Raw genomic sequence first — 14,002 nt, forward strand, 5'->3', positions numbered from 1 at the left:
CCTTAGCTAGTTAATTAACTAGCTGTGATTTCAGATCTGAGGTGTCCAAACTTTTGCATAGGTCAGACTGAACAATAGAGTTATTTTATATACAGGATTTGCAGATCAGCTACAGATACTGCTTTTACTACTTTTCCATTTAAAGAAAAATAAACCACAATAAAACTTAATGTAACATATGCTTTTATGTGATTTTAAAAACTGACTTCATTCAATAAATTGTGTCCATCCCAACTTAAATGCTCTTTATGTCCTTTTCAGATGCAAAGATCCAAAGATGGTGGTGATTGCAGAAGGTTCGGCCACTCAGGACCGAATTTGTGCATATCCCACCACTACCTCCAAACCAACAACCACCTCCAAACCCATAACCACCTTCATACCAACAACCAACTCCATACTTGCAACTTCCTCGATACCCTCAACCAATTCCATACCCTCAACCAGCTCCATACCCTCAACCAGCTCCATACCAATGACCAGCTCCATACCAATGACCAACTCCATACCCTCAACCAACTCCATACCCTCAACTAGCTCCATACCCTCAACTAGCTCCATACCAATGACCAACTCCATACCCTCAACCAACTCCATACCCTCAACCAACTCCATACCCTCAACTAGCTCCATACCCTCAACTAGCTCCATACCAATGACCAACTCCATACCCTCAACTAGCTCCATACCAATGGCCACCTCCATACCTCTAACCACCTCTACACCCATTACTGCCCCCTCTACCACCATACCCACATCTACGTCTCCTGAAGTACCGTCCTCCATGACCCCTCTCCACTCTTCCCCCGGCCACCCCAAGCTCACCAGCAAACAGCAGCAACAGCATTTTGAGAGCCCAGCTCCACACCGGACCACACATCATGCACGTTCAATAGGTGAGACAGTTGGCCCTTCAGTTAGAAGTACAGAAAGTCTATTGGATTTCCTAAAAAGTACATTCCTGTCCTGATGGGTTATCCATTATTATTCCAAATAATCTGTCTAATTTAAATTAGCAGTCATGTCCACATGTCTGCAGCAGGGAAGTCCAGTTTTATCCGCAAAGGTCTGTTGTGGCTACAGGTTTTTATTCCAGCCAAGCAGAAGCAGATGTGATTAGTTGTTTAAGCCTTTAAAAAAAACAATGGTCACTGTAAGAGTTGTATTTTGTATTATCTAAATATTTTGAGTGTTTTCTGGGTACAGTTAAAAATGTAGCACACCTATGAGCAGGAGGTCGCAGGTTCGAACCCCAGCTCCTGCAGCTTTGCCATCAAGCTGCCGGCGCTCAGAGGGAGCAAAAGTGGCCCTGCTTCCTCCGGGTGGGTAGATGGCACTCTCTCCCCACATCACTCCTATGGTGATGTCTGCAGCACAGGGCGTCTGTGAGCTGATGTACCGGAGCCGAGCCGCTGTGCTTTCCTCCAAGCGCGCTGTGATGCTGCTCAGTAATGCTGCATCAGCAGCAGCTCGAAAAGAAGCGGTGGCTGACTTCACATGTATCGGAGGAAGCATGTGTTAGTCTTCACCCTCCTGGTGTGTTGGGGCATCACTAGTGATAGGGGGAGTCCTAATGAGTGGGTTGTGTAATTGGCTGTGTAAATTGGGGAGAAAATGGGAAAAATTTGAAATAAAATTATAAAAAAAAAAAAAATGTAGCACACAGGAAGTGATGTTATAAATGTAGTTTTCTGTAAAGCTCATTCTCGCTTAACAAACACTTACAGTTTGACCTGCAGCCAGTACACGTATTATGACTTTATTTATATTTAATTATATTAATAGCAAGTTTTTAAGACATTAACCAACCTGTATACACCCAACCAAAGACTAGGTTCCAGCTTGCTTTTGCTACAATTAATATTAAGTGAAAAATGCAATCTAGATAACAAAAAACACTCATATTCATGCCAAATGCTACATGTGCCAACACCCTGGCTGCTGAGTGTAATACAACAATCAGCCCAATATGTTTGTGCCAGAAACCTGGTTGCGAAGTGTAATATGACAGTTACTCAGAGAAACCACTTCAGAAATTATTAATCACCTAAATCTAAATATTTACTTAATAACTCATATCTGCTTTAGATTAATATATTGTAATTTGTCCATAATCAGTAAATCTGTCATTTGCCAATAAGATCTCTGTGCACAAGTTTCATTACTGTTCCCTAAATGTCTGAAACGTCTGAAATAAGATTGGACACCCCTGGTCTACAGGACTCTTCTTGTTTAGAGATACAGAATGATTTCATGCATGATGATTGTAGTGTCTTTGCTGCTGTTTGCTGAGCTGTTTGCTGTGCTTCATTTCTTTCTTTCTCCATTAGAGGGCCCTGGTTCACCATCTCAGTCACCCAGCTGGATGTTTTTGCTTCTGGTGGCCGTGTTCCTCTTGCTGGTGTTGACGTGTCTCTCCAGAAGGTGCAGAGGCAAAAGCCTGAAGGACAAACTGGACTGGCCAGGTATGCAATTATACATTTTTAATGAGTACTTTAGTTTAGAACTTGCATGTGTCAAGGCCTGTCCAATAAAATCATCCTATCCAAAAGTCATGTGGTTATCACCACACCCTCATTGAGGGTTTGATTAAAAATGAATGCCGAGCCAACAATACCTCTACTGGAATCGTCCCTCCCGCAGCATTTACTGTAAACCACATTGCAGACAAGCTCACGTGTTCTCATTCCTATAATGTTACACCTTAAGCAGATTGACAGTTTCAGAATTACAGCTTGATGAGAAACTCCAGCTCCAGTTCTTTAATACCTCACCCTGCACCTAGCACTGAGGCGCTCCACTTGTAGTGAACCATCACTGTATGACAGGGCATTATTTAAATCAGTCATCAAGTGCTGTGTTTATGAGAATAGGATGTATTGGGAAGAATCTGATCTGTATCTGTTCTCCTTTTGTCTCTTTAGGTCTCACATTCTGGAAATATGTGAGTATATCTACAGGTCGTTACACAAAATGAGAAATGCTCCAGTTTGATTTAACAACACAATTACAGTAATAATCCATAGTTGAATAAAAGCACAAACTGCTCTTAATTTTTGTGGCCGAAACTCCTCTAAGGCTGTGACTGAAATGAATCCATACTCCCTCATTAGTATTGTGCTATAAAGGAGGAGACTATTTAGTGTACTGTATTTTTTGCACTAAAATGTGCACTGGATTATAAACCGTATATTAAACGTCACTTTTTGGAACAGGGGTGTCGCCATGTTTCCCTTCTAAATTCAGCAGGTAAAGCTAAGTAACAAAACTGTAATTCTTAAAAAACATTTTCAGACGAGTCAGACAAGCACAGGATGTTAATCTACACAGATTTCTCTCCTGAAAACTGTTTATTTTGGTGAGTAAAGCGCTAGATTTCCAGAATTCCACTAAGGCTGGAGCACTAAGGCAAGGCAAGTTTATTTATACAGCACCTTTCATACACAATGGTCATTCAAAGTGCTTTACAAATTAGAAAATACACAGAGAAGTCAAATAAAAAAAAAAAAAACATGTTAAAGAATAACAGTAAAAATGGAAATAAAAAATAAAATAAGAATAAAGCAAGATTGATTCAAACATAATTAAAACAAAGAGAAGTAAAATTAAAAACATCTAAAAGAACAACAAGGAATTGGAAATAAAAATTAAATTAAGAATAACGCATGAAGAAAACATAATATAAAAGTGCCGTTACAGAATAAAAGTGGGCGGAGCTGCAGTGTTTTAAACTGAGCTGAAAGCCTGATCTAACATGTAGGTTTTCAGTCTGGATTTAAACATGTTTAGTGTTGGTGCTCTTCTAACGCTCTCTGTTAACTGGTTCCATTTAAGAGCAGCGTAGTAGCTAAACGCTAAACGCTGCCTCTCCATGTTTAGTTTTTACTTTAGGCGGCTCTAACTGAGCAGTTCCTGATGATCTGAGAGTTCTGCTCGGCTCATACTGCTGGAGCACATCAGATAAATATGCTGGTCCTTTAAGCACCATTAACACATTTATAGACCAGTAACAGTACCTTAAAGTCTATTCTGTAACATACTGGTATCCAGTGTAGGGATTTACCCTGAGTCTTCCGGTGAACCTTAGTGATATTAGCTAGCAGTTCGTCCCACATAGCTTGTTTTAATACTGTAAACACGCAGACTATAGTCCGATATACTCACCATTGAAACGGCCAAATGGTTAGCACAGTTAGCGGGTAATGCTAATACTGCTGGAGAACTGAACTAAAACTCCTTTATAACACTCTACTTCAGCGGAGTGGTTTTACTGCTCCTTAACCCTTGTGTGGTGTTCGGGTCTGTCATTTTTCATCAAATGATACTAAAAAAATATTTTTTCTAACTCAAACTCATTGGCATTGGCTCATTTTTTATGAAAAACATATATCAAAACACATTTTCAATAAACACACACTGTACACCCCCCCCCACACACACATACACACATTTATATTACATACAGTATGTTTGGCCAAGGGCTAATAAACATTGCTTCATTTGTAAATTTGAAACTAAACAAATTTTCTACTCATATCTTGAGTTTAATTCATTTTCTTTTACATTTTATTAAAAAAACTAATAAAAAAAGAGTAGCACTTTTTAAAAGAAATGTAACATAAGAAAGGTAAAGGGCAAATAATAACCATGTAAGCTGTTTATATTGCTTACAATTTAGGTGAAGCAAGTATGTGTAAAGCATTTTAATGTAAAATTGCTTAATTTTGCTGAATTAAATACAAGTAACAAAGTAAACGAGTAACAAAAATATGAACACCACACAAGGGTTAATACCTGACTGGTCAAACTTATACATAAGCAGCACCGAATTATAAGGTGCACTGACGATTTTAAGGAACATGTGAGTATCTTAAGTGCACCTTATTGTCCAAAAAATATGGTACTAACTAGTGGTAGAAACACAAGTGAATTCTAACACCTCTTCATTTTTAGCACAAGTCAGCACCAGTCACATAAACAAACACATTTAAAAGTCCGGACCAAAGTTCTTGTGTTTGCTACATTTGGTCCAGTTAGTTATAGTTTCACACTACAGTTCAATAAGCAGACTAAAGATATTTCCTTTAGCCTCTCTCTCATCTCTCTACGCTAGTGCATTTTTAAAAATTGTATATCATTGAAAAGTGAAGCTCATATACTATATAGATATATTACACACAAAGTAATCTATTTTAATCGTTTATTTATTTTATTGTTGATGATTATGGCTTATGGAAAACCCAAAAATCAGTGTCTCAGATATCTTCAATTTGAATATTATATAGTAAGACAAATTGGTACTTGTAGGCAGTGTGGGCAGTGTGCCAAGTCCTGCTGGAAAATGAAATCCCCGTCTCTATAAAAGTTGTTATCAGAGCAGATGGAAGCATGAAGTGCTGTAAGAGTTTGTGGACAAACAAAACTGCACTGACTTTAGACTTGATAATAAAACACAGTGGATCAACACCAGCAGATGACAGACATGACTCTCCAAACCATCACTGATCATCAGTAAAATTTGCATTTCATGTGTAAATCAAGGGAGCAGAGTCTGGAGGAAGAGTGGAGAGACACACAGTACAAGCTGCTCGAGGTCTAGTGTGAAGTTTCTACAATCAGTGATGGTTTGGAGAGACATTTCATCTGCTGGAATGTAAAAAATGAAAACTTTGAATGCAAAGGAGTGTCCACATTTTTGACTGGTACCGTGACACAGACTAATTGCAAACTGATGCATTAAATTGAAAATTCAGATATTAATACCTCTACTCATCACATCTCATCTCAAAGGCCATTTTAAATTGTGTGTTTCTGTCCCATTTTTGCTACCGCAGCTGCAGCATTTGCAGAAGCCTCCAGCCCCCTGCAGCACACCTCAGGGCAGTGACATTAGGAACAGTGCTGCAAGGCCAAGGTTGAGCCCTGTGGGAAATCAGCAGGTCACTATGGATCACAACGGCAAGGGAGAGAACATCAGCAATACTGTGGGTAAGTTACATTTTCTTAGTCTGCAGGTAGGCTTAAACAACACCTATTTAAATCAAACCTAGTTGTAGACTATATTTTGCCTCAGTTAAAAATCTGCATGCTGTGTAGTCCCAGATCCTCTGTTGGCGAAACTGCCCCTGCATTTGTCACATAGAGTCAATGTGAAAGCCTGGCCAGTTCCTGAAAAAGGTTCAGTTTCTTCTTCAACCCTAAATATAGTAACAGTAGAATGGGTCTCAATAGTGAGAATAGTGAGCAGACGTGTATTACTGTCCAGCCTATATGTCTCTCATTGTTCAAATTGTTGTAAAATTTCAGAATACGTTTGAATCCTGGTCTTGCAGCTTGCCATCAGCTGCCGGAGCCCTGAGAGAGCACAATTGACCTTGCTCTCTCTGGGTGGGTAGTGGGTACAGTAGATGGTGTTCTTTCCCCTCATCACTCCTAGGGTGATGTGGAACAGCACAAGGCTGTGTCTGTATCAGAACCGAGATTCCTGATTTCACTAATGCTCTTTCTGCTGAATGCAATCAAATCCTCACAGCAATGCTCCACAATCTATTAAAAGCTTTCTGTGAACCGTAAAGACTGTTGTTGCAACAAAAACAGTATACATTCTCTTTAAGAAAGCTTGATTACACAGGTAGGGTTGCAACGGTATGAGATTTTCACGGTATGATAACCGTCTCAGAAAATACCGCGGTATCACGGTTATCACGGTATCACAGTTTGTTACATATATTATTAAACTGACCCTTAAAGAAATTACAACAAAGGTTTTTTGTTCAATTAACGATTTATTGTAGAAACTACACCATCAGGTGAAGGAAACCATGTTTTTCCACTACTCTTAAGGGCATTAAGAGTGTATATATATAAAAAAGTTGGTATATAACCAGATACTGCAGAAAGAGGGGATTTATTTCTGACATGATCCTCACAATAGAGATTTCTATTTTAAGGCTTTCATACCTTAAAACCTTCAACTTATGAAAAACAGGCACGTCAGAATTTGAAAATGAACGCATGTAAATGAATGCCGTCTTTCACATCCAGTCCGGCCAGGACCTTTACACGGACACGTGAATCCATCGTAGCACGCACTTCATGCCTGTACCTGCGTGCCCAAATTTCGGATAACTCAGCGCTTTTGCGGGCGCTTACCGCATGCGTTGTGCACGACTACAAAGAGGTTTTTATTTATGTTCAGATTAAAATTATAAACTGAACACATACTTTGCGCTGCACAGCGGGGTGGTGTTCTCGGAGATGGGAGAACAGGTTTGATGTATTTCCTCCTTTAGCTGTGACTTTACGATTACAAGATTACAAGTCTGTTTTCAGGCTGTTTGAATGAGCGAAATATGATCAGAATTATGTTAATTAACACTAACATAGAAGCATAGAACTATTATTTAATTAAAATGATTTTTAAGAACAGCTAAACACAGTGCGGAGAAGTTCACGTGCGAGAGAGAGAGACACAGAGAGAGAGAGAGACAGAGAGAGAGAGAGATTTGCGTGTTCTGATGTGAGCTACTCACAGGTAAAGATTCTCTTTTATCTCCTCGTGCTCATTTTAGTCCAATACATAATTCTGCAGTTTCTCAGTGTTTTCTGTCGTATTTTGCGGCTAGCGCGAGCGCTTACAACTAACACCGCGGACCGCGAGGTGCTGCCGCGCTGCCGCTGTTGTGCCGAATCCGACTCCCTGCTCAATCCGACTCCCGCTTCGCGGACAGAATCAGCACAACACCTCCCGCTGTAGAACTGCGGGAGTGAAAACAGCGCTTATAAATAAGTTGGTTAAGTTTCACTTTCAGTTTTCGTTATTTGGTTCGTTTTCATTAACAATAATAATTGTTAATGAAGCTCTAGTCTAGCACTTTCTGCCGTTCTCACCGCTGTGTGCTGAGTAGCTGAAGCGGAGCAGAGTTGCGCATGCGCGGGTGAGTTTCACCGCTGGCTTGCGTTTTACCGGTAATAAGCAAACACACACGGTATGATAACCGTGCATTTTAATACCACGGTATACCGTGAAACCGGTTACCGCTGCAACCCTATACACAGGTGTCCTAAGGTTATTATTGAATTGTATTGTATTGAATAGTAATATATTGCATTTTTGGTCACACTGCCCAGCCCTAGTATTGTATTATTTAATAATGCTGATATATTATTTCCTGTTGCTTTTTTATAACTTTAATTCTGGAAGAAACATTAATCAAACACGTGTCCCAGTACTTTTGTCCATATAGTTTTTGTACATAAAAAGCGAGATGCATTCTTTGAAAGTTCAATCTGTCAAGATTCTGGATGTACTTAGAATATTTATTTAACACTTTTAAACCTTCTGGTAACGTCGCTGCAACACCACTTGCGTCAATGTTTTCTCTTTTTTTTTCTTTTTTTTTTTTTTGGTAACAATTCTTTTAATGTGTCCATAATGTTAGTATTCCTTTAGCTTGGATGTTGTGTGAGAAACATTTTAACAATGTTGTGAAGCAAACAATTTATATAATCACACTTTTTCAGAATGTTCCTAAAACATTTTTTCTTTAACCTTACAGAAGTAACCTTCCTGCTAAATTTTCAAAACCTCTGGAATTCCACTTCCTGTAAAGGAAATGTTACAGTGTAGTTTTGCAAATAGATTTTCCATGTACACTTTCCAAACGCACAGGTTATTCCACTTTCGGAGGAGCTCTAGATTCATCTTTACCCTTCCTTTACCCTGTAACACCGGTAGGAGCGGTTTTAGGCAAGACCAGGCAGCTATTATTACACACCAGTGAACCATAGTATCTTATCTAAAAATGCATTGTGTGTAATCCTCTTATCAGGAAGTAGGCTAGTGGAGTTTGTTACCGGAGGTGATAAGCGCAGTACGTGATGCGTCTTGTTACAGTGTAATCCTGTGAGAAAGCCTTGGCCTTTATGCTTTAAACAATTACAATTGAATATACAATTGAATGTATCTCGTGAGTCAGCTTGCCCTCGTTGATTAGTGCACCTGTTTTCTTAGTGCTGCTTGTACTTTTTGGATATCCTGCAAAGACGTCCTGCCAAGAAGCCTAAACTGCATTTCCTGTTAAAGCAGTCAGTGCACAGGTCACATGAGTTGAAGGTACAGCGGATAAAAAGTACTCAACCAGAGCGAGCGAAGAAAGGATGACGGTGTGGTTTTGTATTTGACGTGAAAAGTTAACTACAGATCTCAGCGGATATGGCAGGTTTCACAAGTCTAAATGCATTACGTAGCAGACTAGACTTTTAAAACACTATGTGCACAAAAGCATTGTGACACCTGCTTATTTAGTGTTCATAATGAGATTCAGAATATTAAAAAAATATTTTTTTTTTGTTTATTCTGCGTCTGTTGGAGCAACTGTTTTTACTGTCCAATGAAGGCTTTCTACTAGATTTTGGAGCATTGCTGTGAGGATTGGATGGATTGTTGCATTCAACAAGAAAAATATATTATTTTTTAATCATTTTATTTCAAATTTTTCGCCATTTTCTCCCAATTTATATGGGCAATTACCCAACTCACTTATTAGGACTCCCCCTATCACTAGTGATGCCTCAACACCAGGAAGGTGAAAACTAGCGCATGCCTACTCCGATACTTTTAATGTCAGACTCCGCCTCTTTTTGAACTGCTGCTGATGCTGTAGCATTGCCAAGTAGCATCACAGCGCTAACACTCGGAGGAAAGCACAGCGACTCGTTTCTGATACAGCAGCTCACAGACGCAGCCTTGTGATGATCAACATCACCCTAGGAGTGATGAGGGGAAAGAGCGGCATTAGCATTAGCCACTAACCCTGCTTTCGCCGTTCAGAGGTGAGTATTATCAGCCTGTAGCCTGCATGTTTACCGTGTTAAAACAAGCTACACTGGACGAACCGCTAGCTAATATCGCCCTATCTTACCGGAACACTCAAGGTTCCTCAGTGTAGTGCTGTTAGGCGGCAGTAGCTGGCGCTAGCAGTTAGCTGCTCATGCTAATGCTGTTGCACCCAGCCTTAGTGCTAATCTGGAAACCTAAGCTTACTGTAAATAAAAGGAAGCGCTTTACTCACCCAAATAAACAGTTTTCAGGAGAGAAATCTGAGTCGATTAACATCCAGAACTAGTTTAACTTTTTTTTTTTTTTAAGAATTACAGTTTTGTTTACTTAGCTTTGCTTCACAGATCTTGCCACCCAGGGACTTAAAAGGAAAACATGGCTTCACCCCTGTTCCTTACTGGTGTTGCATAATGCGCCATATGTATTAAAATAGACCAGAAAATAGACGTTCATTGATAGTGCCCCTTATAATCTGGTGCGCCTTTTGTGATAAACACAACTAGGTATGCTTTACAGCTAATTAGCTTAGCAATATCTTTATTCATTTCATTTTTTTCTCAGTAGCTAATCTAATCTCTGTAGAGCTGATGCTTGAAATGAATCAGCCCAACCTACCTGACAGTTCCTCAGCAGTAAGCTTCCGGAAATCAAGATAAATAGATTTATATTTAAGAAAGTTCTTCGTAAGTAAGGTGTGGTTTCTCTCTTTGACTCTTTCCCCCTCGAGTGTCGAGTCATCTGCTCTCATGACTAATCGGCTCTGAGTCATTCCTAAATAGTGAAAAACTTCTGGATTGCCGAGGTGCTGAGTCACAATCTTCAGAACTCTCATCTCTAAACTCTTCTTCTTCTTCTTTTTTTTTTTGCATTTGTAGGTTCAATTTTCATCTACTCTCCAGGGATGGTGGTGCTGGGCTCCAACTCGAAGGAGAGAAAGGAGGAGGCGGAGGAGATCAGTGAGGAGATGCCCCTCATGAGTGTCCCGCAGCAGGAGTCCAATTTGCACCCCCAGGAAGACTCGGTGGGGGTGGGAATGCAGGAGGAATTTGGCAAGGAGCTGAGTTTTCCTGTACCCGCCACCAGCAAGTGAAACTGCTCGATTTCCAACACTGGTTCCAAGGAACGGTGCGAGTCACGACGGGCGCCGGCTGTCTTAAGGAAGTATTTATTGGCTCAAGACAATGTGGAAAGCCCTTTGGATTGCCAGAGGACCAAGACCAAGCAATGGAAATATGCTGGAAAGTAGCCGGAAAATAAGTGTTGTCTGCTTGTACAACACACAAATCCATACAACACAACACTGTTGATGGGAGTGAGCACTGGATTTGAGAAAATGTACTTAAATGACTTTGATTCAAATGTGAAAATCCACATGAAATTTTTACTGTCTACTATGTGTCCAAAAGGATCTAGTAAGTTAAGTACTTTAAGGTACAACCATTTCTAAGGAATACCGCTGACACAAAGTGGAATAAACCAAGTGCCAAGCTTCCAGCATCATCTAGAGGAGGGAAGGTATAAGTCCTCCCACCGGTACTGAGCTGTAGAACAATGGAACTGGGAACACTGGAGTATTCATTTGAACTGGACATTCATTTTTAGTATCTTTGGGATGAGATGTGCAGGAGGAACTTATGATCTAACATAACCTCACTCAAGCCTTCTCAGAAGACTGAAAATGCACCTGGATTTCAGAAAAAGAAGCTGGTGTTTAGAGATATAGTGAATTTGTAAAAATAGGCCTGTCACGATAATTACGTTATCATCTTAGTGTATAATGAATAGACACGACTGCCCATTGTGTTTACTTTGTGCATGTATTTTAGTATTTTAAAGACGTTTGTCAGAGGCAAGGACGAGTGACCAATGCATCAATAATTGGCATCATCAGGGCTTTATTCCGGAGATGGCTGGTTCGAACCCTGGTCATGCAGCTTGCCATGAGCTGCAGAAGTCTGAGAGAGAGAGAGCACAATTGGCCTTGCTCTCTCTCTGTGTGGGTGGATGGTTCTCTTTCCACTCATCACTCCAAAGGGTGATGTTGATCAGAACAAGGCTGCATCTGTGAGCTGGTGTATCGGAACTGAGTTGCTGCGTTTTCCGAGCTGCGTTTTCCGAGCGTGCTGTGATGCTATATGCAGGGTTAGGTTATAAAAACATGTCCCAAGCTTTAAGTATCCCACAAAGCACTGTTTAATTGATCATCCATAAATGGAAAATGTGTTCTCAACTGCAAACTTACCAAGACATGGCTATTCATCCAAACTGAGAGATCATGCAGGGAGAGCACTAGTCAGAGAAGCAGCCAAGAGGCCCATGGTCACTCTGGAGGAGCTGCAGAGATATACAGCTCAGGTGGTTTTGTGGTCGTAAGGTGATAAAATGTGAAAAAGTTCAAGGGGTATGAACACTTTTGCAAGCCACTGTATGCGATATCGTAGGCAGCAAGGCATCATGGCAGCTTTATTGTACAGACAGTGTATTTAAGCATATCAAAGATCTTATCAGTATTTAAAAAATAATACTGACCCAAATGTACCTTTCATTAGAGGATGTGCATGGAAAAACTGATTAAAAATCCCAGCGCTATGAATGATAGAGCATTTAAAAATATATATTTTTAGGAAGCATTTTATTTGCATGTTAAAACATTGCAATAAAGATAGTGTATTATGAAAATGTCTTTAAATATTGTGAAAGTATATATATACATATACATATGTATATGTATATATATATATATATTTACCATATTGCCAAGCTGTACACGTAAGACTCAAAAAACGCAGTCCATTTTAAACAATTAAATTTATGGGCAGAGCCCATTAATGTGATTAAGCCATTATATTTAACCTATATTTTTTATGTTTAGAATCAGTATTTTTTTATTATTTATTTTGGATATTTAAACATTTTTATATTTTTCCAATTCCACTCTATAAATATTCTTGTATTCTTCTATTTTTAAAAGTGTATTGCTTTTTTAAAGAGTGTATTTGCATTAATATGCTTAATCAGTGTCATTATATCAGTGTCATAATATGACTGAATGTCTTAAAAAAAAAAAATTATTGTCCGAAAATGTGGTTATCGTGGCAGGCCTACAGTAGTGAATATAAAGCAACGACAAAATAATCTTAAAGAGAAAACTAATCTGAAAGATGGAAATAGGTTGATGAAATGTTAAAATCCGTAGTCATGTGGAAATTATTTACATTTGAATACCTTTATTTATTTTTTTCTTTCTTTCCTGTGTGCCAGAAGCTCTGGTGGGCAGAGTATTGTTGTGTGTTCAGTAGATATCTATCTAGGCTCAGGGGTTTCAGAGGTGGGTTTTTTATGTTTTGTGTTCTTTATGTGGGCGGGGGTAAAGGTGTGAAAACTCCCTGCCTGGCTGCTGAAGACTGTACACTCAAAAACGATGACTGATGTGTTGACTTTTACACCATTTCACTGCTGCAGATCATTTTTTTATTCATCTTTTCACAAGAGTAAAAATATAACAGATTAACACAGTTATTACCAAAGCTTTGAAAAGTGAAGTAAGAAATTTGTTGTACATATATATACATCTCTGAAAAAATAAGAGACCACTTAAAAATGAGGTGTTTCTTTAATTTTACTAAATGGAAAACCTCTGCAATATAATCAAGAGGAAGATGGATGATCACAAACCATCAAACCACCAAACTGAACTGCTTGAATTTTTGCATCAGGAGTAAAGCAGCATAAAGTTATCCAAAAGCAGTGTGTAAGACTGGTGGAGGAGAACATGATGCCAAGATGCATGAAAACCGTGATTAAAAACTGAACTCTATGAAAACTTTGTGAATATCTTATAATAACTTAAGCTCTGCATCTTTTTTGTTATTTCAGCCATTTCTCATTTTCTGCTAATAAATGCTTTAAATTAGAATATTTCTATTTTGAATTTGGAAGAACTGTTGCCTGTAGTTTATAGAATAAAACAACAATGTTCATTTTACTCAAACATAAACCTATAAATAGCAAAATCAGAGATTAGATAACTGATTCAGAAAACAAAAGTAGTCTCTTAATATCTTTCCAGAGATGTATATATGTTGATGATGGTGTTACACGTATAGTGCCTTTTTAGACACACAAGGCTGCTTAATACTTAGCACTCATCCAACACACAAG

At 39.0% G+C, this 14,002-nt stretch overlaps 1 protein-coding gene across 3 annotated transcripts in view; it reads left to right on the forward strand.

The window, feature by feature from the left end:
* The window catches only part of si:dkeyp-61b2.1 (mucin-5AC), a 34,072-nt gene extending 20,806 nt beyond the window's left edge, over positions 1-13,266 (forward strand). For 2 of the 3 annotated variants that reach the window (XM_049471635.1, XM_049471637.1), the window contains exons 5-9: positions 262-896; positions 2,331-2,465; positions 2,925-2,944; positions 5,835-5,988; positions 10,717-13,266. In XM_049471635.1, coding sequence (XP_049327592.1) covers positions 262-896; positions 2,331-2,465; positions 2,925-2,944; positions 5,835-5,988; positions 10,717-10,931 — 1,159 coding nt within the window. In that variant the 3' untranslated portion in view covers positions 10,932-13,266. The remainder of the gene's footprint in view (positions 1-261; positions 897-2,330; positions 2,466-2,924; positions 2,945-5,834; positions 5,989-10,716) is intronic. The other variant, XM_049471636.1, reaches the window with a different exon arrangement.
* The last annotated feature ends 736 nt before the right edge of the window (positions 13,267-14,002 follow it).

This window comes from Astyanax mexicanus, chromosome 24 (genome assembly GCF_023375975.1).
Source record: "Astyanax mexicanus isolate ESR-SI-001 chromosome 24, AstMex3_surface, whole genome shotgun sequence".
In the NCBI taxonomy this organism is placed as follows: domain Eukaryota; kingdom Metazoa; phylum Chordata; class Actinopteri; order Characiformes; family Acestrorhamphidae; genus Astyanax; species Astyanax mexicanus.